Source organism: Triturus cristatus, chromosome 7, assembly GCF_964204655.1.
Source record: "Triturus cristatus chromosome 7, aTriCri1.1, whole genome shotgun sequence".
Taxonomy (NCBI): Eukaryota; Metazoa; Chordata; class Amphibia; order Caudata; family Salamandridae; genus Triturus; species Triturus cristatus.
In genome coordinates this window covers 812,406,484-812,434,231 of record NC_140590.1, presented here as the reverse complement: position 1 = coordinate 812,434,231, position 27,748 = coordinate 812,406,484, and the positions used below count along the sequence as shown (strand labels likewise).

The 27,748-nt window shown below is 45.5% G+C and overlaps 1 protein-coding gene across 2 annotated transcripts in view; it reads left to right on the top strand.

The window, feature by feature from the left end:
• LOC146810625 (platelet-derived growth factor receptor-like protein) overlaps positions 1–27,748 on the top strand; it is a 119,221-nt gene that overhangs the window by 31,033 nt on the left and 60,440 nt on the right. Inside the window, exons 5-6 of one of the 2 annotated variants that reach the window (XM_085617679.1) lie at positions 10,893–11,032; positions 23,448–26,968. In XM_085617679.1, the coding sequence (XP_085473805.1) occupies positions 10,893–11,032; positions 23,448–23,684 (377 nt within the window). In that variant the 3' untranslated portion in view covers positions 23,685–26,968. Of the gene's footprint in view, positions 1–10,892; positions 11,033–23,447; positions 26,969–27,748 lie in introns of those variants that run through there. The other variant, XM_085617680.1, reaches the window with a different exon arrangement.

Genomic DNA, 27,748 nt, shown 5'->3' with positions numbered 1-27,748 from the left:
GTTTCAATTATTGGGTCGTGAAAAATATTTCTTCTCCCTTCTCTCCCTCTTTTTTGTAAATACATAGAGGAGTAACACACTGACATGATTGTAGAGAAAATACGAAGGGAGGAGAGGGGAGTAAGCGTAATGTGCCATACAAAAAACATGTTAAAGGAATAGGAACAAACATGTTAAAAGATGGCGGCCAAAGTACACCAAGCAGAGCCTGTGATTTTATATGTTGAGTCCCTCTTTGATGTCATTCACCAACTGTTGTGTATTTTATTGAGAAAAAAATGGTGCACAAACATCATGAACAAGGCAGCGTGAGTCTGCTGAAACGCGTTGATGTTACACCTCGTTCATTAAAATAAAGACCGAGTGCCCAATTTTTACTTCGGAGTGCTGGATGTTTATTTCGTAGAGGAAATACACCTATATTTGTATATATATATATATATATATATATATATATATTACCTACTGGCGGTCGCCAGTAGGTAGTTATAGTTAGGACCCCTTTTCCATAGGAAAACCTCAACATTCTATTTTGAATAACTTTGGCGCCGGTTGACGAATCCTCGCAAATTTCTCAAAATAGGTGGGGCGCTACGCTTCGCTCCTACCCTGAAAGTCTCGGGGGGATCCGTCAAGCGGGGGCTGAGATAAAAGGGGGGTCCCAAAACGCGTTTTTCCCATGCATTTTTCCATAGGACCTTTAGAACGAGCTACAGCCCGAACGGCTGAACAGAATTACTCAAAATTTGGCAGAGAGGTAGTCCCTAGGTCAAGGAAGTGCCTTTTGTAGGTTTGGTGTAAATCTGTTCAGTAGATTCTGAGAAAATAGCCTTTAAATCAATATATATATCTGAGCCCGCTTACGGTACGCTTACCGTACGCTTACGGTAAGCGTACGGTGGCGTGCGCGAGCGCGATTCTGATTGGCTCTTAGATCTTAGTAAACATTCGAATCGGCCGAAACCAGGAAGCGGCGGCCGCCATTTTGTGTATTTCACTCTGAAAAAAAAGAGTGAAAACAAGGAAAGGGGGCAATGAGGAGAGTTACAGACCCCCTTACATTTGTGAGGGGGTCAAAGAAGGACTGTAAAGTACAAAGAAAACATTTATTGATTTTAAAAAAAATCACGGGGTACGCGTACGGTAAGCGTACGGTAAGCTTACGGTAAGCGTACGGTAGAAAAAAAAAAAAAAAAAAATGAAAATCAGATTTAAGTGTTTAGATATTAGGGGGCTCTAAAAAGAGCCGTTGTGTTTCTGAAATGATTTTTTAGTGGTACCTACAAGTAAGTACCGATGCAGAGTCTAAGGTTTAAGAGGAAGACTCTGTTCCCTTCATCATTGAAGTGCACACCATCTCCTCTATAAATGTCTTGCATGTCATAACGCAAGTTGTTGTGGTAAATGGCACCCATACCATAGTCACGGAGGAAAGCAGAAACAGATTTGTTGACGTGCTTTCTTGCTTTGTCATCGCACCGCGTGCCCACCGTGCGTGCACGGCGCTAACTGCGTAAAGTGGGCGTGCGGTGCGCGAAGCGCACCGCGTGCTCACTGTGCGCGCACGGTGCGCGAAGCGCACCGTGCGCGCACGGAACGAACTGCGTTAAGTGGGTGCGCACGCCACGAATGGCGTAAAGTAACTTAGCATTTAAAAAACCGTACAAATTCACTGAAAAAACCATAGGTTTCACACACGTTATAGTTAGGAATTAGCATTTAAAAAACCTTGCAAATTCACTGAAAAAACCATAGGTTTCACACATGTTATAGTTAGCGGAAATTTTACTGATAAAAAACCAATGAAATTCCCCCGTTATAGTTAGTGCAGGCAACTATAACTCACGCGACCGCAATCTTCTGCTGATGACATATGTGTCTTTATGAAAAAAAAATATTTGTAATATATGTATAGCTAAAAATGTATGGAAGAAGACATGGGCAAATAAGTGTCTAAATACAGTATTAGCATCAGCAGAGGATTGCGGTCGCGTGAGTTATAGTTGCCTGCACTAACTATAACGGGGGAATTTCATTGTTTTTTTATCAGTAAAATTTCCGCTAACTATAACATGTGTGAAACCTATGGTTTTTTCAGTGAATATATATATATATATATATATATTATTTTTTATTTTTTTTCTGGCACCTTCTTGTATTAACATATTAAAGTAAAGTTTAGAGTAAAGACTGCAGACACGCATGACAGCCTGGACCTAAACACCGTCGCCGCTTCTAAATACAGGGATCTTGACCCTTCCCCGACCTAATCATTCACGCAAGCATCACCAAGGTGAGCAGTTAACATTTAAAAAGTTTATCCTGCCTCACCAACTATGTTTCCATCGGCATCATCACAGCATGTTCATACATAGCAGACAGCTCATCACCTGACCCTAAATTGGCTACAGTTTAAGACAACACATTCGCCTCTACTGCCTGACCTCATAAGGATGAAAATCCTATAGACAACCACACTATCCTTTCCCTCACTAGTTATTTTCCGATAGCTGCCAGCCACTCCTCTTCCCTACCAGACACTCTGCGCCCTCCCCCGATACTGACACCCTCCAACTCCTGTTTTCTGCACGGTGAGCACCCCACCTCTCTACACGGCTGTCTCTATTGATCCTCGAGTTGCCCACCTGAGCCAACATGGCAAATCCTGGCCTTTCCGCTACAGGGGCTAATTCTTACACTCTGGTCTACCCCCCCAACCTCTCCAAAACTGCCGCTAAACACTTCAAACACTCCACCCTTAAAATACACCCTGAGTCATTGGTCTCTGACCTTCGCTATAGCACGGACAACGGTATAATCACTAATGACCTCATTTTTTACTCTAGAAGGACTTCTGCCTGGCGCAAAACCTTTGCCCTCCTCCTCAATGTATGCACAACAAAAAACATCCCATATGGCACTAAGCTAACAATAGCACCGTCCCCCACACTGCGTGCTGACCTCACCATCACTCTTTACAAAAATGGCATTATCCTGATCCAAGCCTGAGCCAAAAACTAGGACAAATTTGCCGACCTTTTCACCCTCCTTCGTAACCACGCACATGACGCAAGCAGGGGAACCATGTCACGTCCCGACAAGCCCTCATCTAGCCTACCCAATGTAGCTAACCACTCACAAACTCCCCAAAGGTCTTCCAACACAGACCCCCCCACCCTCCCCAACATGGTGCCCGGCCTTACCCCTAGAATCTCCCCTAGACCCTTGATCCCCCCCTACTATCCCCCCACGTAGACTATGCCACTGATATGTCCCCAACGCCCGCTGACACCAGTCGTGTTTACCCTCCAAGCCCGCAACTCATCCCACAGAGGAGCCCTAGCTCTGATCCTACGACCCATAACACAGGCCGCACTAGCCCTCCCCAATATCTCCTTTTCATGCTGACTTAACGGCCCCTGCACCATTGCCCTTCCGCCTTCTATCGCCCCCACTGGATAGGGACATGGCCTCTCTGTTCTCCAGAGCTACCAAACTTACCCAGAACATTCACATCTCTATCGCGGAATTAACAAACCTCCTCCACCTCGCTGAACTCGCCCTAGCTAACCTCACCTCCCTGCCTGTTTGCACATCCCTGCACTTAACTGAGCACCCGAAACAGTCTCTTCCTCTAGACTTGAGACAGCTTTGTCTCCGTAAACAACCATGCCACCTCTCAGAGGAAGAATGCCTCGCTCTGGCCCTCTCCTACACCGCTTCTCCAACTCTAAGTCCACTAGACCTCACTGAAACTGAAATACTGGCCATCCTCCGAGATCATAACCCCACCACAGCTACCCCTCTTCCCTTTGACGGGAATTCTGAACATAATGTTGTAGATTTGTAATGTTGTAGACTTGTAAAGCGCACAGCTACCCAAGCAACGGGGCGTCCCGGCACTGTAGACCACTAGGGAACCCGTCCTGGCTATCCCTGTGAGATGGTCCCTTTCTGGGTATCTCCAAGGTGAAACCAGGCATCCCCGGCGTCTGTGGGGGGCCGTTGTAGAGATGAGGCAAGCTTAATGCCCAGAGTTGCCGAGTGTGTTCCTGGTTAGAGTAGGTACCAAGGCGAGAATTATCGAGTCCGTTTTGACCCTGGTCCACAACCCTGCCGCGTCGGGAATTGAACCCTGGTCCCTGGCCGATTCTCAGCTTACGGGTCTGCCACCTCTAACTAGTGAGCCACACCTAAAGCATGCACCAGAATATGGAACTCTCTCCCACCCCACATCAGAAGAATCCCCTCACTGTCTCACTTCAAAAAGGATGCCAAAATCTTCCTTATGGGCAAATTTCTCGTCTAACACTACCTCAGCTACTTCTTTGGCATAACCTATGACGGCCCACTACCTCCCCCTAACTACCGGGTCTCCCGAAACACCAGAATCTTGGGACCGGGTCGGAATTATTGAAAATGTACTCTGTAAATATGGTTTCTCGCTCTTTGTAATTGGTTATGTAAACTGTAAATACATGCTTCGCTTTACCCTATATATTCCTGCACTATACTGCTACTTGAGCTGTAACTGGTCGACTCTAAATCTGTCTGTATATTGCTTTGCTCCCCTGTAAAGCGCTCTGATACCCTAACGGGTCAAGTTCGCGCTCTATAAAACACATAAATAAATAAATAAATCAGGAGCAGCAGGAGTCTTCCCGGTGCAGTCTCGATTCCCAAAATGAAGTCCAAACGGTTGAAGTGGTTTCAGATCTGAATCCTGTCCCACGATGAATCTAAAGACCCACCCACAGGTAAGCCCTTAAGTGCCCTGAGGAGAGGGTTGGGACAATTCAGCGGTCCCTCCCAAAGGAGGAGCCAGACAGTGGGGAGCATACTCCCATGTCCTTCGTCCAGTTTCGCACCAGAGCGGGATCCAACGGCTTCCTAAACTGGTTCCAACTGGAGTATGCAAGGAGGGCACACAATGTGCCCTTCAAAGTAGTCTAGTGGCACTGGCAAGCGCCCCCCACCCTGGCCCAATACACCAAGTCCTATCTGGGAGGTGGTCACACCTCCCTGTGACAGGAAACCTATTGCCCTACCTTCCCCTGCTTGAGCTTGGCTCAGCAGCAGGAGGGCAGAATCGTGTCTGTGGTCGGCAGCAGCCATATCTTGCTGTCAGACTCTAGAAGACTAGAGTACCGGGAGCACAAAGGGCTTCCTAGAGGAGCCCCACAGTGCCTGGAATCATACCTCCAACACAGGTGTTAGGGTATGATTCCAACATGTGTGATACCAAACATGCCAGGGTTCATTACAGCCAGTTTAGAGTTAGCCATCGCGCAATGACCCCTGGCCACTCTATGCATCGTAATGGCTGATGCACTTACAGCGCCTGGAGAATGGACTCCAGGAATTGTAGGGGTGTCCTGCTCATGTAGGGGCATTCTCACACTTATAACCAAGCACCCTGCCTTCAGGAATGAAAGGCCTGCCTTAGGAGTGAGTTATAGGTTTTAAGTGTTGTGACCTCAGATATAAGAACGCTTATATCTGTCCTAAGTGGTGCTAGCACCAGCTTACACAGGCTGCAATGGCAGGCCTCTAGTCATAATTTGAGAGGTTTCCCATGGGTGGCATATTACATGCTTCAGCCCATGGGGGGACCTAAGTACCGTATATTAGAGTCTTGCAAGGGTACACCAGTAACCAATCTGATGGGTACCCAAGTACTCACCATAGTCCAATTTAGTGAGGAAGCACAAAGACTTGGGGTCCCGATTGGCAGGGTTCCAGTCAGAAAAACACAATGACATCAGCAAAAGTGGGGGTAACCATGAAAGCAGATTATACTTTCCTACAGTATAGAAGGCAGCAATACTTTCCTACAGTATAGAAGACAGCAATCTGAACATGTCTGAGTAAAAGACTATTAGTATGCGGTAGGAGGAGCACTTATGGACGGGTACATCATGCTATATTCACTAAATGTGGTTGGACTGACTGCAGGCATACAAAGCAAGGCTTAAAAAGGTTCGACTATTTTAGATGTGAGGCTAGGATGCACGCTGAAGTCTTAAATAATGGAGGTAAGCAGCTTAGTTGATCGTGAAAGAAGGCTGTCCAGTAACATGTCTGAGGTAAAATTAAAGCGGTGCAATGAATAGGACCCAGACCTAAACAAATAATGTATTTACAGGCCTATCCGTACAGCTGGCAAAAGACCATGCAAAGCGAGTCTTTCTGTTGGTGGCCCATACAAGGTGACTCATACATGAGTAATGGAACATGTTAGGGGGAGCCTTCAGGTATGTGTGCACCTTGGCAGCACTTGTGAACATAAGCACACAAAACATTTATACCTAGAATATGGCTGTGGCATGGGGCCCCGGTAAGCCCACATTGTGTGAGCTTACTTGGTGTGCTCAGTACAGGCAGGGGTCCTGCTCTCCACCAGCAGTAAGAGACGACTATCTGCAATGAATGCCCTAACTGTGCAATCAAGCACACACACTGTAAGCCATGTACTCAAGCTTTCAGTTTGTAACTAGTAATTCTGGAGACTGTTTTACAAGATGAAATACGTGAACTGTATTTGCATCACACATTTCTTCATGTTGGCAGGATACAAAATAAGCTGATGCATAGCACATACACACATACATGTGCAATATTGTCCCTTCCTCCTGCTCACATAGTTACATCAGTAGATGAGCACTGCTTAAGAATTATGAGATGGCTAAACACTTCAGAGTCAGTATAATTAAGAACTAATGGTGGCTGCAGTTCACAGAATAGTTAATGCATCTAAACATAGCTGTCATCCACGACTATTTATTAAAAATAATCCGTATACACCGGTTTGATAGTGCATAGTGACACCTGTAATGCGTTGAATGTCACTTGTGCATTGACTTAGGATGTACAACTGGCAGCATTACCCCCATATATCAGGGCTTTCCTTGAACAGTCCACATAAAATCATTTGAGAGGAGGCGCTCACTTATTTCTATTAGAGAGACATTATGATGTTAATGTTCCCAATTGAATTAACCTTAGGAGCTAATCTCCTTAATGCATCCTGTGAAGTCCTTCAAACACAGAACAATTTAATCAGTTTTCACATTTCTTTGCAATAAACTTGCGGGAAAGATGTATACTATTATCGCTCGTCCAAGTTCCCAAAAAATCACAAAGTAATTTATGATAAATAGTTAAAAGGACTTAATTGGGTCAATGGAGTTGCCCATAAAAATACCTTAATATTTCTTCAGGTATAAGGAATAGACACCCCGGTTGTTCATATTATTTATTTTTCATCATGTCTCCCATGCATCCATGAATCCATGTCTCATCATTGAGATACCGCAGAGAACGTGTCCTAAAATAATTCAAATATTTGAGAATCAGATTTACTTTATAGATTATCATTGATATAAAAAACGACTCCTTGGAAATAGTTTTATAACAAATTACTCAATCACCTATAGCCTGTTCCTAGCCAATTTCCTATAATTCTCTTCTTATGATCAGTCTTGCATCAGGCCCAAACAGTCAACAGTTAAAGCCCAAATGATATCCTACAACATAGATCACGGGATCACACTGACTCAATAAACCCATCTCCACTAAGAATCATAAGTTACATAAAAAATCTGAAATTTCAATATCCTAAAACCAGCAGCTTTCAATAATGTGAATTGCATTGTACTGGCTGAACTCACATATTGTGTGTTTTCTCATTATGGCCTCAACCTGGCAAGCCAAATGTACTTTCTAATATAGCTTATAGTTCAAATCCTCATTCCGGGTCATCATTCCCACCATATTATATTACAGAATCTAAGATAACCAAAACCATCCTACAACAATCGTGGACCACACATGTAACAGTTACACCACTGTGACGTTAACCTGTGGGGATGCAGGAAGCATAGTAATCGCACAACAGAAACCATGACCAGGGATACACCTCGGCATCGCTTTCTAGTCCAATACAACTGAAATAACCAAAGGTGAACTTAAGCGTATTGACACAAAACATTGAAGTAATAGCACTAATAAGAGAACCGGCAAGGCACCAAGCTAAACACTCAGATTGCACATTCATCTAATTACCTGATTGTAACTGTACGGAGTGTCATACCATGCAAATATCTCGAGAATAAAACCAAAGTTCGCACAAGTGTGAGCACAAGCCTTAAAAATATTACACAACCCTGAAGGAAGCGATTCACCAGTTTCTGGTTTACAAGTAGACACGGACTGTGAAACTATACATTGCATACTTGCACTAGTGTTCAGTTGTGACGACAGGCTCCTTATGCACTGTGCCATTAAACATAGTTGATGTGGGGTCTCAGATGGTTTTTCTAATTAAACCAGTGCCTCACGTGTCTTCGGTCTTCAGAAATGAAATTAAACAAAAACTCCTAACATGAAGACCTCTAGTCTTTTCCATGTGCGGACACCATACAAGTGAGGATGCTGATAACATAGGTTCCAATTATGCCTTTTGTTGTAGATTTTTAATGCTGGATGCACTTTGCAGACACAAGTCTCAGCTCAGATAAAGTTTAACTAACGTAAAAAGTTCTGGCACAACTTGTGCCGTACTACGACATTACTGAAGATGCTATTTTTTTTTCTGCATCTTCTACACTTGGTACACATTTGGTCTGCCTCTGATGTAACTAGTTGTATTTAGAGAGCTCAATAAGATAAATCCAAGCTGACTAATGCACAGAAACAGAAAGGTTCTACAAACGGCAAAGTATATACATCCTCATCCTTGACTGAACTATTAATCAAGGATGTATTTTTTTTTCTTGACCGTTGCTAAAGAGTTTCTTCTGGATGTCCTCTCCTGGCATAATGCACAGCTGAGATAAAATAAGCTAGCAGTTGGTTCTGACACAAGCAGGGCCACACTGTCACATCTTGAAGAAGGATGCAAAGCAAGTCTTTCTTCACTTTTCATAAACTCCTCTAATAGCATTGAAATCCAGCCCACCAAACCAAATTTGAAGCCATGCTATTAGAATGAAATAACACTTTGAAAATGTTGCACACAATAAAAACCCTAGGGCCATATTCCGAATTTAGCTGACAGGATACTCCATCAAAGCATGGACAATGTCCTGTCCACCATATTACAATTGCCATAGGGTATAATGCATTTGTAATATGGCAGGTGGGGCAATTGCCAAGTTTGTCACGGAGAATCCCACCCGCTTAACTCTAAATAAGGTCCTTAGTATTCAAAACAGATAAAATCATAATATTCATTTCATATTTAAGGATAGCATCGATCTTTTTATTTCCAGCATGATAAAATTGCTTCAGTCTGCTTATCATTTTAGGTTTGCATTCAACGAGCTATCCAAATTAAATATACATTGAAGACTTCTCATCTGAAGGAGCAAAAGTAGCGTACAATTTTATATATACATTTTTAGCACAAGACTTCATTTTATTCATAACGTTACATTATGTTACATATCACCGTGAATGAAGATTATTTTTAACACCTTAATGTTTTACATGGGTTCATAAGTTCTACGCTGTTCCATTTTTTCTGCCCCAGTTGGACAGGTACCATGCACAGGAATCTCTGCCGCGTGGACAGTGCAGATCGCCGCCAGGTTCTATCTTTTTTGAGGAGAAGACATTATTGAGCTCCCCATTTAACGTCGAGGAGTTCTTTATCCCAGGACAGATGCCCCCACCTTTCTTCACTGGCACTCAGTTCTCCCATTGGTTTAATCCTCATTGTGACCTAGTACAGCATAGCATCTTTGAGTGCATCGTTGCTTGGGGAGGGTATCCATCTCCACTGGCGTGCAACAGCTCCATCATTCTGTTACCAGATTACATCGCATTTATAAAACGTATGTAGTATGTATTTCTATTGAGCCCCCTTTATTGCACATCTAGGAATAGTGCACGTATCCAGGATGGCTGTTGGCCACCACCCTACTTGATTTCTCAGCTCCCTGATGAAGGAATTGGATAAAAAATGTCTCACTTCCGAAACGCGCGTCGGCGCATTTCCTGTGTATTTGTCATCACATTATTGTATATTCTATGTATGTCATTATATCTTCTTCTGTTGTGTTTTTTATGTATTGATTCACTGTCTCATGTTTGTGTACTGTTTTGAATTTTGTATATGCACTCTTTACTGTTCTTCTCATCATGGTTATGGGGCTCCATAACAATTGATGCCCGCTATTGTGGCTTTTTTGATAATTTCATTTTATCTCTGATATTTACATGTCATTTATATTAATTTTTTACATGTATTAGAAAACATAATACATTTTGAAAACTACTTGTCTATGGAACATGTGAATTTATGGATATACTTCCCTTTTGAAGGTAGCAATTAGGGAGACTGTGCTTGTTGTTAGCTATTGTATTTCCCCTGCTCTCCCTATTATCTTGACTCAGAGGCCCTCTCATGTTTTTCTATCTTGTTAGTCAGAACAACATTATTGATGATGTACCACAACCCTGGCAATAAAGACTTGCCAGGGCGTCATCTGGTCACCTTGCACTGTTCTCATATCTCCATTAATCAACAACATGGGAGAGGAATACTCCGGCACACTCCCTGCTTTGCAGAGGAAAGCAAATACAGCACCCATGTTATGATTGTGGGTGTGCTATGGCTTGGTCCTATAGGATTTGTATATTTGTGTGTGATGTGTATGCATGGTTAAATTTTTTGGCATGTGTACAATGTTGTATTGAAAACGTACACAGGCAGCTGTGGCTGTTGGTCTAGACGTCACTGTGCCACAGTTGTGTTGCCTCGAGTGCTGTTCAGAAGACTAGAAGGACTTTAAACATCAGCCATGTTAGGATGCTCTCACAGTGGGCTTCTTTTTCTCCTTTCTAACGCCGCCTCTTTTATAACTTATCCTTGTCATTTTGCTTTCTAGTTCCCTCGTCCGCTCCAAAAGCCACGATCCAGTCCTCTGTGAGCTCCATACGTGCTGGAGAGAGCTTTGTTGTGACTTGCACCGTCTTGGGAGAGCCAGAAATAAGCGTTGATTTTGCCTGGGAGTACCCAGGACAGAAGGTAAGTGTGCTCTCCCCTTAGAATGCGGAGAACATTTGTTGCAGGTGAACTCTTGTGGCCGCAGGTGGAGGATCCAGGATAGGTGGTTCGTGAGCTCAATCCGAGGAGGATTGTAGGACACCACAGATAGGTGCAGGTAAGTGTACTCTTGACTGGAGTTTTCAGAGCAGCGGATTTGTGTATAGATGTGGTCTTCTCTGGTGTCTGGCATACAGGCTGCTGATGGTCCACAGGCTGAGATGCAGGCTCAAGGTTTTCTATCTTGCCAGTCTATCTGCAGAATTATTTAGACCAGGAGTGGTCTCCTGGGCAAAATGTTTTTTGCAGACTGAATGTAATGCAGTATTCTTGCTTGGGAAAGTACCCCAATACTGGCATACTTAGAAATAATGACAAGCCACAAAAAGGTCCTAATACGATGCCCGTGAACTACCATCCAGCCTACTGCCCAGCCTTATTGCTATGAGTAACGGACACAATATTTGCCAAACTGATTTTATATTGAGGTTTCATCTTGGTAGAAGAGGATGATGTTAAGAGCCCAGTACAAGCAGGTTTTTGCCTAGGCATAAGCCCCATCCATCATGGTTTCTTTTTACCGGTTATTTTAAAACATGACTTTCTGGGCAAGGAAAATGGTTTCTTTGCCCTTAAAAACGAATTGGACGCATCAGATAGAATGAAGCTTTTTCAATGAAATTTTCAGATCTCTTCCCAAGGGATTCTAGAATTGACTTGTCTTTGACACCAAGATACTGAGAGTAAGGCGCGTTTCTGTTGTACGGCGGACCCGTTGTACAACTCATCATTATTGAAGGGGTTTACCAGGGTTGCATACTTGCATCAGTGCTATTTAATCAGCTTTTAAATAACATGAGTGGTGTTTACTGGCTGATTAAAGGGATGGACCTGTCAGTGGTTGTCTAAGTCTGGTCTGTGCTGCTGGCAGGACACAGAACAGCACGACCGACGTCTAACTGGCTTGGAGGTGTCCTTCGAGGACAAAGGACTCAACATTAACATACTCAAAAGTGTACTAATATGTATTGGCACATGGAAAAAACCCAAAGCATTCTTTTCATAGGTGACCTGAGGTTGAGCCAGGGGCCCAGATTTTTTTTTATGTACCCATTTTCGGAACTGGAAATGTGACTGCTCAATTGAAAAAAGTAAACATACCTTGAATAACTCAATTGAGGTAGGAGACATAGAAAGGCTTCTCATCGCTAATCAATTTCTCAGCACTTCAGTCTGTCACACCAGACTTTGGGGCAAGCTGTGACCATAAGTGCAGTACTTACAGGCGTTGTAATGCTTACACCTAAAAAGCTGCAAGGAAATCCTTTAGCTCTTCCACGCTCTAGCTGGTACCCAGAAATTACTTTGAGCACTGTCCTTTGATTTACAGCATTAGTCTCTCTTACACACCCTTCTCTATAGCATAGATGTCTCGAGTTGAAATGGTGCTTGCTACAGCCTAGACAAATAAGAGCTTTATTACCATTTCATACACTTTGATTTCACTATTTTCACACGATTTGCCAAGCACACAATTAGGGCTGGGTCTGGGTATTGCTCAGTTAACTGGCAGCAGAGTAGCATGGAAAATACTTAAATGTGCCCTGGGTAGATAATCACGTGTGCATGCTGTGTACCCCTCCACAAATGCATAATCTCAACAGAATTCAGATTTGGCATCTTGCACTTAAGAATTTGTGCACACAAGTAGTCTACAAACTAGTTCCATCTGGTACGTGTCTATGCTAATAATTCCATGTGAACGTTTCCCACTCTATACGTTCCAGTATACCCTTTGCAAAATGTGTAGGAACCCCGGTTAACACTCATGTCAACAAAGCTTTGGCGATGATCAGTTAGGCTGGTTCGATTTCTTTGTTAAGCAGAATCTGTCCCTATATTCATCTTTGCTCTACCAAATGGCTTGGTGTTGGCCTGTTTCAAAGGAATACCTGAGGCTAGTAAAGAGAAAACCTGTAACTCACACGCTCATGTGCTTAACAATATTTGATGGGTTCTAAAGATATCTATTATATGAACATAATTAGACTGAGAATAACATGACTGACTGGCAATACTGCTCGATTGGTGTATTAACTGGTCTCTGTGTTACCCATGCAGCTCTCCACTGCTTAATTTGTAAAAGAATCAGTGCCAGGGCCCGCAGTTTTACTCAGAAGTCTGTGGCCAGCGTTATAGAATGTCAGCGTGCCGAATACCAAGACTGCATAGTCTTGATTGCACTTCATTCCTCTTTAATCCACCAGCAAACGCTCACTTCCCCTTTATATAATTCTTGCAGATTCCTGTTTTCTGCCTTTATTACTATTGTTTTTTAGTCTTTCTCTTCCTACTTCCTTGTGTGTTGTTCTCTGTCTTGCTCAAGGTCTGATGAGGAAAAGCAAGTGCCAGTCCCCAAAAATGAGTGCTGGTGGCCCCCTCCGGCAACCACCGGCTCAGATTAAGCACTGCAGCTCCCTCTCATATCTGATGGCTAAAACTAATACCCGGTTCAAGACTGACCTACAGAGCTACCATTCTCTCACACCTAATGTATGTGGTAATCTGGCTAAATGATCCTGTACTACTGTTTCATGTATAACACATGGCTTGCTCTTTCGCATGAACTTGCCAATAATCAAAGTCCCAAAGATGATGAAGTGGTTCATTTAGAGCTTTCAGCACCGCCAAACTTCCCCTGACCCATTTGGAGGAGGGGAACCACTTGATCTCCAATGGTGGAGTCTCGCCAAGCAAACTCTTGACCTGGAGTTAATTTACCTTGGACAACTCTCCTGAGCTCTGTGTGTGTAGAACTCTGTGTGTGTGTACATATAATATTAATACTGCCATTTGTAGAGCGCGAACAGCTACCTCCGAAGAGGTGTCCCGGCGCTATAGCAACAGGTGGTGCGCAAGGACACATGGCGTTCAGAGAGTCCAGGAGATTAGCCTTGATTAAAAAGCCATGCTTTTGCTGATTTCCTAAATTGTGTTTCCGAAGAAATCTGGTGCAGTGCGTTGGGCAAGGCGTTCCAGATCATGGATGCCCTGAACATGAAAGATCTGCCGCCCATCCGTGCTTTCCGAACTCGGAGGTGCATAGCAGGTTCTGAGAACTAGACCTAAGTAGCCGAGACTGCTTGTACGCGCCTAGCCTCAGCTTAAAATAACTGGGGCATGGTCCATGGAATGCCCGAAAGGCTAAGGCCTTAAATTTAATTCTATTGGCGACCAGCAACCTATACAATTCTTTGAGATGCGGAGAGATATGCTGTCTGAATGGAACACGTTTGATGAATCTCGCAGCCGCATTCTGAACCATTTGCAGTTTCCTTATCAGGTATGCCGGTAGACCTAGATAAAGGCCATTTGCGTAATCCAAGTGAGAGGTTACTGTGGCGTGAACAACGACCCGACAACAGTTTTCTGGCAAGAGGTGTATGACTTTTCACAGGTTTCTCGGACTGCTAAAGCATGCACCTGTTACCTGCTGAATTTGGGCCGAAAAAGATAAGTCCGGCAGCCATTTTACTCCCAAATTTTTTGCACAACCTGCATGGGCGGGAGGACAGCCCATTTCCTCCGGCCACCAAAGGTTGATTTTTACCACAAAACAGCACCTCCGTTTTATCTGCATTCAGCTTGAGTTTGCTGTTATTCATCCATTGCGCTATATCTTTTAAGCAACTCTTAAAGTTCTCAAAGGAATCACTTGACAGATCTTTAAAAGGAAATACCAACCGGGTAACATCAGCATAGATCGCCTTCACCCCTCAGTTGGCAATCAGTGAAAATAAAGGGGCCAGATAAAAATTAAAAAACAAAGGGCTCAGGGCCGACCCCTGCGGAACCCCACACCATAAGTGCTTGCGATTGGACTAATGCGGTTGAAGCGCCACCCTTTGCGTGCGCTTATGGAGGAAAGATTTTAGCCACATCAAGACTGTGCCCTCTATCCCCATGTCCGAGAGGCGCCAAACCAAAATGGAGTGGTCCACCGTATCAAATGCTGCTGAAAGATCCAGGAGCACCAGCATAGCTGATGCCCCTGAATCCAGCACCATCCTGACTGAATCTGACACCCCTATCAACGCTGTCCCTGTGCTGAAACCAGCGCGGAAGCCAGATTGGGTGTCATGCAGGATTTCGTGTCTATCGATAAAATTAGCCAATTGTCTCTGCACCATCTTTTCAAGCATCTTAGCTGGAGCAGGTAGCAGAGAGATTGGTCTGTAATTATTCAGTTCACTTGAATCAACATTGGATTTCTTCTTAAGGGGGAGGAGGGTGGCGTGCTTCCATAAATCAGGGAAGATGCCGGTAGTGAGGGAGGTGTTCCATGTTTCAGACAGCACCTGGATGGAGGAGTTAGCCAGCTCTTTCCGTAGTTTCGGAGGACATGGGTCCTCCGGTGAACCTGATTTACAGCCCAGGATCACCGCCAGTGCCTCCTCCTGTGATATCAGAGTGAGTGCTGAGAAAAAAAACCTAGGAGCTTTTCTAATCATTACGTCTGATTTGACCATATCAACTATTGCTGAGAAAGAATTGTAGACCTTACGGATTTTGTTGTAAAAAAAAAATCTGATATTTTCTCACATAAGGCCACCGAGAGTTGTGCGTCAGTCATCAACTCACGAGGTTTAAGGAAAGCGTTTACAACCTTGAAAATGGCTTTGTCAAATTTATCGGCTTTCTCAATACATTGAACAATATAATCTCTCCTACCTTCCTTCATTGATTTATACAATTCTTCAGCGATTTTTTTTATATATTGTTTTGGCTGTGCTATCATAGTCTGCTTTCCACTGTCTCACAAGGCGCTTACATCTGCTTTTCATAGTCCCTAGCAACTCCGAGAACCAAGGGGCAGATGGAGATTTCCTAAAAGATTTCATGATTTTGTCTGGAACAGTGGACTCTACTACATCCTCAATCCAATTATGATGGGTCGCGGCATCTGCATTTGGGTCCTTAGATAGTGTAGGTTGGCTGGCCCACAACACAGGTCCTAAAAACTCTTCCGTCAGCTTCTTCCAATTTCTCTTTAAGAAGTATCCAGAGCTATCCGGCAGATGGGGTTTAGCCAGGTTAAAGGAGAAAGGCACTAGGTAATAGTCAGACCACACCACCTGACTCTGGGCTTTGATTTTCAGACATGGGATATTGGAGAAAACCAGATCCAGGCTATGCCCCGCTTTGTGACTGGGATGATAGACCAGTTGGGGTAAATTGGCTCCTTCAAGAGAGGAAACTACCTGCATGGCTTGTACGCAGGAAGGGTCATTGACGTGTAAATTAAAATCCCCAAGTACTGTAAAATTGGAGAATAAAAGAGATTTCTGCGCGATATAGTTGCAGGATTCTAGGTGAATATTTTGTAGGCAGTCAGGAGGTCTATATATTAACAGGCCGGTGAAGGAGGTTGTAGGGTTCATCTTAATGCAAAAATGAAGGCCTTCTATCACATCCATATTCAACAATGCTGATCAAGCAATCTCCCAGGCATCCTTAAGAATAATCGCTACTCCTCCTACTCTTTTTTTCTCCTTCCCTAGTCGCGCAGCATATTTTAAAACTGGGTGGAATAGCAAGTGCCACAGCTGCAAGAGTATCATCCTTCAACCATGTTTCTGTCAGGAACATGATCTCATACTCCATCTCTGCCAGAAGAAACCACAAATCCCCAGCATGCCTTGGCAGGGATCTGCAGTTAATCAGGCATGCCCTAATCTGTTCGTCTGGCATACTCTGCTCTCTTTTTGCATTTATTGTGCCCTTGTGAGCTCCCGCACCTCCCAGCGCCCAATTACACTCCGTGCACATGCTGAGGGACACATCAAATGCCAGATTGAAGCCATGTGCCTTAGTGCAGGTTTTAACGTTCAGGGCCAAGAGCTCGTGTCTAGGCCACTGGATTGCCTCGTTTTTCAGCTAACGGATAGCATGGCTGGCGCTGGTCGCGAACTGGCTGCGGACAGGCGCAGATGGGCTTGCCTTTGGCGCGCCAGCGGCGCGTCCGGACACACATACAGATTAAGTATTGTGCCCCAAACGGAAGTGATAGTATTGTGGACGGAGCCACGCCCCCTCCACGCAATCAGCACTCAGCTGCGGTGGAACGGGGACTGGCCCGAAGGAAAGTGCCAGGTAACGAAATTGATTTAAAATGGATAAAAACAAGAATGCAGTTAAAAACAGACGGAGTACACAACCGCTGTTGCACAATGCCGCTCTGAACTCTGGTGACCTTGCCTTCCGGCACGCTGATATATATATATATATATAACTGGCTGGTAAGGCCGGATAAGTCCAACATAGAATTAGTGTCCCTCTCACACTTCTACCCAAATGTTTCCAACTTAGTAGTGGGGAGGGAACAGAGTTGGACCAGAGTGGGCTTCGCCGTAGATGGTTCACGGTACAGTCCCAAGCACAACACACTGCCCGCCCATGGCAATTTTGTCCATCAGAATAGATTCTCCTGCTTGGACCAAGTAGATTGACCAATAAGGGGGGACACTCCACAACACCCAGTAAATTCTGCCTATGGGTCTACACTCAGGGGGGAAGGTACATCTGTTCCCGTAAATGAAAAAAGGTCCCTGGCCCCTGCAAATGAGGGGGGGACCGCCCTGGGAAGCATCCAAGTTTTAGATGAGGATCCACCAAACACACCAACTGTTCTTACAACGCAATTGGTGGAGCTTGTTGAATTACCCACCCAGTCGCCCATTACTACTGGTTTGGGTGACCTGGGTAATTTTGCACATGACATCCCGTCTGCACCAAGTGAAGCAGGTCCGCAATTTCAAGGTCCAGGCCTGACTATCCTTTCCTGGAATGTAGCTGGCATCTCAAGTAAGGTGGATACCCCGGAGTGGGAAACTTTGGTCAGTAAAAGTGACATCCTCCTCTTCCAGGAGACATGGGCTAGGGCACCACAGCTTAGGAGGGGATATGACATTTTTGAAATCCCGGCAAAGTCGAATGGGAGGGGGAGACCCTCGGGAGGTTTAGCAATCTGGGTGGCGAGCCACATTGGGTGTCAGGTGGAAAGAATGGATACACTTTCACAGGACATTCAGTGTGTGCTCCTCAGATGGCCTGGTAAAAGTACATGGGCTATTGTTAACGTCTACTCTCGACCAGTCGCTGTGGGCAAGGAATCCCCAATCCTAGTTGATCTTTCATCTTTTCTAGGGCAACTGCCAGGTGACTTGAAAATAGTGATGGGAGGAGATTTCAACTGCCACTTTGAACCCCTGGAAGGTCTAATGGAGGGTGCCTTTACTGCCGAGGATGACCACTGGGGAGTCCCACCTTCCTCCTCACCTCACCCCAAAGCTTGGTCTCCGTTGGCAGTACAACTTACCTCTCTCACTCTGAACTTTGCATTGAGGGCGTGTAACGGACGCACCCCCTCTGACACTCCTTCGGTGTGTACTTTCAACAAAAAGGGCCATGAGTCAAGGTTGGACTACATTTTTATAGATATTTCCCTGTGGCCCAAAGTTCAAGATTTTAGAGTGATCCCGAGGACAGACAGTGACCACAATTCCCTTTTGTTGGAGATCCAGCACCCAGCCCCTGCTATAGGGCTGCTAACTACCGATTCTGGAGTCGACCAGGGAGACCTACTACTCACTACAAGCAGGCACCGGGTGAAATGGGGGAAGCTAGTTGATAAAGAAGAAGCTATAAATAACCTCTATGGCATAGCACTCCCCAGGTTCCAGGAGGTGGATGCTCTCATCAATCAACCAAGACCCTCTGACTACAATGAGAGACTATTTGGCATTCACCAGGCCTTAGTGAGGGACCTTGCAGATGTCTTCAATCCGGCCCTGCCCACTAGAAGGAAAAAGACTCGCGCTCCGACTTGGTACACCTCCACCTGCAGGAAAACTAAGTCTGAGCTTCTTTCCGCAATTAAAGAGGGTAGTGATAAGGTGAAGATTGCAGCCCTTAGGAGGGGGTACAAGTTAGCACTGGCCAACGCAAGGGCAGAGTGGGATTGGAACCACTGGCATGAACTGACTGAAGCCCTCAAATCCAAAGACTCTAGAAAATTTTGGGCTCTGGTAAACAATGGAACAGGGGATCTGCTATCCGCAGTAGAACCCAATATTGCCCCCTCTATTTGGGAGGCCCACTTTGGGACACTATATCAAGATACCACTCTCTGGCCGGAAGGGATGGTGGTGGAGTCCCCCTGCCTTCCAGATGTGGCCTTGGAATTTTCCTTGGGGGAGGTGAAGCTAGCACTGGAGCGCCTAGCGCTGGGGAAGGCACCGGGGTTGGATAAGCTACCCGGTGATCTGTTCAGATACCACCCTGACATCTGGGCCCCGTACTTTCTTGTTCTTTTTAATGCTATTTTGGGAGGTATGGCGGTCCCTTCCTCTTGGCTAGGGGCTGAAATAGTTCCGATTTACAAGAAAGGGTCCCCTTTGAGTCCGGCAAACTACAGGCCTATTAGCCTGATAGATGTTCCCCAAAAGCTTTTTACGCGCCTTATTTTGAACCATCTATTAGACTGGGTGGAGGAAAATGACATCATGAGTCCCCTGCAGGCTGGCTTCAGGAAAAACACGTCGACCATGGACCAGATCTTCCGCCTCGTTCTCCTCTACTGGAAGACGGTGAGGATCGAGGGGGGGAGATTGTACATGGTCTTCGTGGATCTGAGGTCAGCCTTTGACCTAGTCCCGCGCAGGAAACTTTGGGAGGTGCTGGAAAAGTTAGGAATTCCCCCCAGCTACTTAACATCTTAGCCAGGCTGCATGAGAACAACTATGCTCAAGTCAGGTGTGGGAAAGATGGCAAACTTTCATCCAGGTTTCCTGTCCGTCGAGGTGTGAGGCAGGGTTGTGTCTTGGCACCGACCCTGTTTTGCTTATTCATTAACAACGTCATCTCACACCTGGAAAACGTCAAGGACAACGACGCCCCCTGTTTGGCAGGTAGGAAGGTACCGGCAATCATGTTTGCCGACGACACCCTCCTCCTTTCAAAATCCCCCATGGGGATCCAGAGGATCCTGGATGGATTTGGTCTTTTCTGTCATCAGCATGGGTTGGAGGTGAACACAGAAAAGACCAAGTTCATGATCTTCAATCCACCAACCAAAACTAGGCCCAATCCCACCCTGGGGACCGCCAGCCTTGAGAGGGTGTCCACCTTCATATATCTGGGGGTAACACTGCAGGAAAATTTAGCATGGGACCGACAGATAGTACGATCTAAGGCCAAATTATCCCAACTGTCGGGTGCAATCCTGAAAGTGGCTAATACTTCTTCCTTCAAGCCCATAAGCCCGGCCCTTGAAACTTACAAGACCCAGGCCAAGGCTGCGGCCATGTATGGCAGTGAGCTATGGGGATACAAAGCGTTGAAGGGCTTATCAACAGTGGAAAATAGTTTTTTAAGGCGCCTTCTAGCCCTTTCAAGTGCCACGCCACTTCAGCCTCTGAGAATGGACATGGGTCTCCCCCCTATTGCAGAGGAGCTTGTGTCAAAGCCAGTGAAGTTCTGGCACAGGCTCTGGTCTACAGACGAACTTCATCATTATAGGGAGGATCTCACCCATGTCATGAGTTTAAACTGCAGCGGCAAAATCCCCTGGCTCACCTTTGTGGAAAATGAACTGTCTGCCATCAATCTCTGTGTCCTGTGGGAGGACCCCGCGCGAGGCTGCCAAACAATCTTGCGCAAAGCCCTGGCACAAATCTACAAAGCCAGGTCCCTTGCTCACTTGATGGACGCTCAAAATAGCGGCACCCTAACTTTGCGATTTTTAGAATCCAAAAATTCTTATGTTTTTGAACCTTTTATGGATTTTATCTTTCCCATCCTGGCGAGGAAACTGTATGTTCAATGGAGGCTTAGCATACTACCTATTAATTCATACACCTCCAAGTGGACAAATGGGGGCGATAAAACATGTCCCTGCTGTAACAACCATGTGGAAGATGACCCCCACATCTTGTTTGTGTGCCCTGCATACCAAAGGCCCAGAAAATACTGGATAGCACCGCTCTGTAAGAACCTGGGGTTCAGAGAGTATGCACAGGCATACAGGATTTTGAAAACTAGCACCCTGGGCCACATTGTGTTCGCTGTTTCCAAATTTCTTATGGCCATATGGTTGATCAGAAAGAAAAAATCCTCTGAAGCCCCTTGTACTTTCTAATGCAATTTTAAATCACTCCTCGCTGGGAGAGCGGACTCTACTTAAATGTGTTTTAAAATAATGTTTTAATGTTTGTAATGTTTTCATTGCATCTTTTATGGTCTATATGGCCGAAATAAAGAATTTTTGGATTGGATATATATATATATATATATATATATATATATATATATATCACCTCCACTCGCCTTCACTCTTCCCTTGGTTGGAAAACAAACGAGCGCAGACCCAATCTTATTCGTGCAGTTATTTATTAGCCATTCTCCGCCATTACGCGTTTCGGGCGATCCCGCCCTTGATCACATGACAACACTTTGGCTGATGACCGCTCTTTTTAAAGTGCAAGTGCTAGTGCATCAATTAATGGACATAGAAAACATACATTTCCTTCAATGTTACAGATATATACCCTGCCAAACCTAATAACCACATAATGTCAATGTGTTATCCTGATAGTATTTTTCACATCATATGAAATAACTCATAGGTATTACCATAACTAGATAATCGCGTATATATATACACACACACACATACATACATACACACACAGAGTTCAGGAGAGTATCTGAGGTAAATTAACTCCTTTGCAGTTTTCCCAAAGTTCCACCCACTTAGCACACTTCGAAGGTGTGCTGTAAGGTTCACGGTGCTGCATTTAGTAGCTGCTTAAGTATGATGCCAGCCGTGGCAAGATAGTTGGAGAGCAGGTGAAGCAAAGGCCGCATGGACCCAGCCTGACACCAGATGGGCCAGTGGGGAAATGATGGGAGCTGTGATGGCACAGATAACATGGAAAACAGTTCTTGGCAAAAATATCAAACAATCCTTATCCTAAACAGAGTGAACTGGCAGCTGATATTGAGGTGTTCTAAAGCAGTCCCAGTAATGAGAGTCCAGTAGACAAAATATACCCCGATACTCGAAAATGTGTCAAGATCCCAAAGAATGAGAATTAACATGCCGCCGCTTGGGTATCCTCCTGCTGTGGGGCTGCGGGCTGAAAAGAACCCCATCAGCAGGTCCTCGCTATTCATAGGACCACTAGTAAAGGACGCCTGCCGCTCACTGAGGCCTTGTCAAAGGGATCATTATGTACCTTATCCTCCTGAGAGAGGCTGCCCACCCGATCGCTTTAAGGGAAGAAAGCTCCAGTCTATGCATATTGTGTGCCTGAACCCTCCCCGGGGCATCAGTATGATGTCACACACATCACACAACCTACAAAATGATGGTCTGTCCACAATTGCCACAACAGCTGCGTAACAGGGCAAAAGATGGGATGTTCCTGGCTTAAATGTACCCGGAGCTAGTGATCAATTTAGTTAAGCAGCATCCCCCAGAGCCCACCCTCGTGATTTCTCAGGGTCCCCTGCACCTAGGGAACAACCAGAGCTCCTACCTGGTCACCTGAGTATGCCTATGCTGAGGAAATGCCACATATAGAATGAGCTCGCCCTAGAATAAGCGGCAGATGAAGTTGGAGGTGTAGCCCTTCTCTTCCTTGGGCCATATTATACAAACAGCGCATTTTCCTCGATTTCCCCTTCCAGAGGGCTGCAATTAGAGGGCACACTGACAGTGCGCCACCTTGTAGGTGGCATATTGTTAGTGCGCCTCCTGATAGCTTCTTTGCCTATGAACCCACATCTGTAAAAGAGCGCAGGCGCAGAGGCAAAAGGATTCCCTCATTTGCATGGGGCCACGCAAATGAGGGAACACCCTCTTGAAGAAGTACTGGCACTGTATGTGCACTAGCGCTTTCAGTATTACAGAAGGGGGTGCACGAGCATCTGCAACCCCTTCTGTAAAACCAAACTGCCCCAGGGCATGCACAGCGGGTGCGAACGTCTGTTGCGCCCCCGCGGCACATCTATATTGCGGCCCCCAATGTACCTGGTAATATCAGTGTACTGTAGAGATGAATGTAACTGCCCCTGTGTTATTGTCGCAGTTCTCACACTCTCACATCGCATGGACATGGTACTGTTGCACTCTAGCAGCATTTGGTGTGGTTTGAGTTAAAATGTCTTATGGCATTCCTATACATGCTATAAACACTGCTAAGGGTTAACAAGTTACTTGTAGGGTCGATTTCCTACCAAGAGTATTGACTATGCTGGGCTCACCAGGTTAAGATAAAGTAATGCTCTTCCATTGCTCACTAATCCTGGATCTATCTTTCCTTTTCCTCCTCAGATTGGACGCCCTCCATACGTACGCGAGAGCGCAAACCTGGTGCGCCGTGGGGGGCAGATGGTGCAGGAGTCGGAGAGCAGCCTCAGCGTTGATGGGGTACGGGCTGTGGATGAGGGCACCTACACCTGCCGTGCCCAGAACCTACAGGGCACCACAACTGTGTCTACCCATGTCACCGTGCTGCCCCTTGCTGCTGCGGCTGCTGCTCCTACTCGCAGGGCGGCGCGCACTGCGTAATGCAAGAACTCTGGGAAATAGGACAGTGCACACCATTGGCAGCAGCCAGGCATTCCACATCCAAGAACCCTCACTGTCACAGCTACAGTTCGGTTATGTTAAAAAGATTTCAAAATCGTAATGTGAACATCAACTGGCTACCACTGCTGCATCAGTGTCAATCTGCTCCCTCCGGGGCCTCAGCCAGTGCCTTCATGTGATGACTGGACAGCGGGTGTTCCTCCTGTACCAGCTGCTGCTCACTACAGGAGCTTCGACAATGTGGGAGTCCAACTGGGGCCTGATATACAAACAGTTTGCAGTCACAAAGCAGACGAGTTGCAAAAGCAAAGGCTTAGCGACCACAAAAAGGTATGTTGTAATGCACTAAAAAGTGCTGTGCAAGGCAAACAATTAGTTGTTACAAGTTGCTGTATTCCTCCCAGATTGTTATCTCTGGGTGGGAAACTGCTCTGGGCCACTGCAGGTAGCCCAGTGCCTCTGGTCCAGGTAATTGTGAGTCCACAGACACTGGGCTGGTTTCAGCACGTGCAAACCTGCACACAATCAAAACGCTGCTGGACTCGGGCAGTGGTAGCAGGCGGGAGCATAGACCAGGTCTTGACCAACCTCCTCAGTGCCACGGGAGCTAGTGGGGGTGGGCTGTTAGCAGAACACAGAAAGTGTTTCCTCGGCTTACACTGTCCTAACCTCTTACCCCTCAACCTCAAGACCCACCGGCCCTCCAGCTGACATCTTCCACCAGTTCTGAGCATCAGGGGAAACCCAGGGTTTAGAAAAGTCTCAGTATTCTTGGGTCGGTGTTGTTTTTCACCATTCTGGGAATCAAAGTTGCTGGATTTTGGTGCGTGGGTACAGGCCAGAATCACAGATTCGAGACCCCCGGTATCTGCACACCAAAAATCAAGCAAACTTATTTTGAGGGCCAAAGATGTGTGAAAGTGGCGTCTCCCTCCTCATGGCATGTTTCAATGAAATGCTTCAATATGTGACTGCAATTGAACTGATACTCACACCAGACATGGGGTGTCATTTGACCTTGTGAATTGTGGCTCTTGGCCGTGAGGGTAGCAGGCTCTGGTTGAGAGGACCGCTGCATGCTTATCCCCGTCCCCCATATCACTCCATGCACGCCGACTTATTTCTTAAAGCAGCCCCTGTCCCTTTCAAGGAAAAAGGTAAGAGTTTAAAAATGTAAGCATGAAAGAAATGCAGATGCATGTTGGGAGGCCTGCCATCAATCAATCCCTGCATTTGCAGCTTTTGCAGGAGGGCGTCTGAATGCACCCTGCATAGTAATGAGGCAGAAGTCTCAGTGATCGCCCGAGAATGAGCGTCTTCAAATTCAGCTAATTAGTTGCATTTCAGTCGCATTGCACCCACAAAAAAGTCTCAGATGCGATCATTGGTGTGCAAAATCCGCGGACTGCACTGTTTGTGACCTGGGTTTTAACGTTTCATACCGTAGGCCCTGTTAGTCGGTGGGCGGCCACAGGCACGCAATACCAACACTGAGCCCTAGATGTCACTGGAGCACCGGTCTGTGCTTCCACCCGGACCTATCGGGAGCTCCCCTGGTTTGTTTGCATCAGGGTCTAGCATTGGGCAAACAGTGGCCCCAGAGCCCGTCCTCTCACCCATATATATTATACTCACTCAAGGGGGCGCTGCACACTCTGCAGTGTCAGGCCGCTTCGGCTGAGTCGATAAACTTCCAGCTGGATTACAAACGCATGGCAGACCAAGAGTTGCGTTTCTTCCTTTGACGCTTCCAGATTCATGGTTTCTGTGACCTGGAATCACTGTTAAAATCCATATCAGGAGAAGAACATCTAAGAATAATATATTTTGGGCATCAAAAATAATCTCTGTCCCATTACAAAACGCTTATAGAATTAGCGCACCTTAGGCCATAAAACACTAACGTTTCACAAGTGAAATGCATGCCAGAGTTGCTGTGCAACAAAGAGATATTTTGCACCAGGGTAGAATTGGAGGAATGGATTGTGGGCACACTGCTAAACATTCATTGCTTCTAAATTATTTTGGAAGTGCAATAGAAATTCTAACAAATGCATCCTAACCAATATTCCTTCAAATATAAGAGTATATTGATCTGCACTGATTTGCTAATTCTGAAAAAAATGTCAAATTGATGTTCTGCTTGAGACTTAGTCCCATCTTCTACATTTGATGAGTGGACAAAACATACTTTCCTTATTTTGTGTTTTGTAACTACAGTAAAAATAGCGTGAAATACATGTGTGCCATGTTGTGTTCTTACACATGCAGCAAAGTTGTGCAAATAACATTTGCCCTGTTTTTCACTTGTACCACGTTTCTGGACTATGGCGGCTGTTGTGTTATGAGGTATTTACCAGAGCGGTGTTCAGCAGCAAGTGGCCATCCCTGCGCTGCCCGATGTACAGAACAACAACAACTGCTTTGGGTCAGAGCTCACTTTAGAATTTGGGATCCAGCCCATTTTGATGGCTTTCCTAAACCAGAGGTAATCTGTCTCTACTAACTGTGCTCGAGGCACAAAGGCACTTGCAACCCATGATGGCGTGCACATGACTTGGTTTATGACTTTAAACTCACGAGTTCCTTGCCATCATTTTACCCCAGAATGCCTACAGCTGATCAAATGTGCATAGAGTGGGGATGGGGCTCCTTGTAGGGGGTTCCTTACAAAGTTGGTGAACATTTATGAGCATGCAGGCCTGTGAGCATTCGCAAACATCTGTAAGGTGCACTCCTACCCTGGACACGAGAGATTTGCTCCTATCAAGAGCAGGAGTCTAATTGAGAAAACACCCCCATTATAGTGGGGGGTCAGGGCAGGGATACCACCAAAGGTAATACTATCTGGGGGGAAAAAAGCATTAAAGCGCAGTTGATATTTTGCAAAAGATTCCCTCATGTCAAAATGTATGTACACCACATATATAACATGGAAACACAGGTGAGTAATGCCCACTTCTTCCGTGCACACCTGGTTGAACATGTATTCCATTCACTCCCAAGAGTACTGTGCAAAGTTACTGACCTAATTGTGTTCAGCTTTATTATGGTTACATCTGTACCTTATTCTACTCAACTGACTGTGAAGTGTGATCCTCATGGTGCAAGAGCCCTAAAAAAAGGATTAAAATATATATATCAACAATTATTGTCTAGATGCAATGATGTCTGTATAACTTCTATATTTTACAATTAATACTTTACACGTGTATTATTCAACTTGTTACAGATGAAGCTAAATAAATATTAGCAAAAACCTACACATTGGCCCACTAATTGTAATTATTTGAATTTGGTTTGGGGCCGAGAAGCGTGGAACTTGGTGCACTCGAGTTTCACTTAAAGGTGCCACACTCTGAAAGTCAGGTCAGAAAACTTGAAGCTGTGCAGCCTGCCCCTGCCCTGGCCACTGGTAGAAATCTGAGGGTATTTAAATAATATCTGATTAACTCCAACACAGTTTCATCCCTCAGCAAGCACTAAACGACCATGATAGCAACAGCACCCACAGCGAAGGCAGCTACAGAGAAAAGCCAGTCTGCAGTGTTATAAATCCCTGCACTGGCACTACACCCCAGCAGACCATCTTTGGGAGTTTTATGCAGCGCCATGTTGTCACCTTACAGCCACGACAGAGCACTGTACTGTTCCAAGACTATCTAACCTCTTTCAAGGGTCCAACATGCAGATGCACACTGGTAAGAGACCAGAGGCTGTATTACAGAAGTGTCTCGGTGGCCCAACGGGCGTTTGCTCCTGCTTTGCACGCCCCCGGGGCACTTTGATATTTCTGAAGGGGCCGCAGATGCTTTCTGTTATTCCGATAGACCTAGCGCACATAAAGCGCCAGCGCCATCATCCGATGGTGTTTCCTCATTTGCATGGGGGCATGGCCGCCGTATGACAGATGTGGGCGCAGAGGTAAAGAAGCTGCCAGGAGGCACACTGACAGTGCGCAACCTCAGTGTGCCCCCTGAAGGCAGACCTCTGAAGGGTGTAAAGGGGGTCCCATGGACCCCCCCCCCCAGACATCCCCTTGC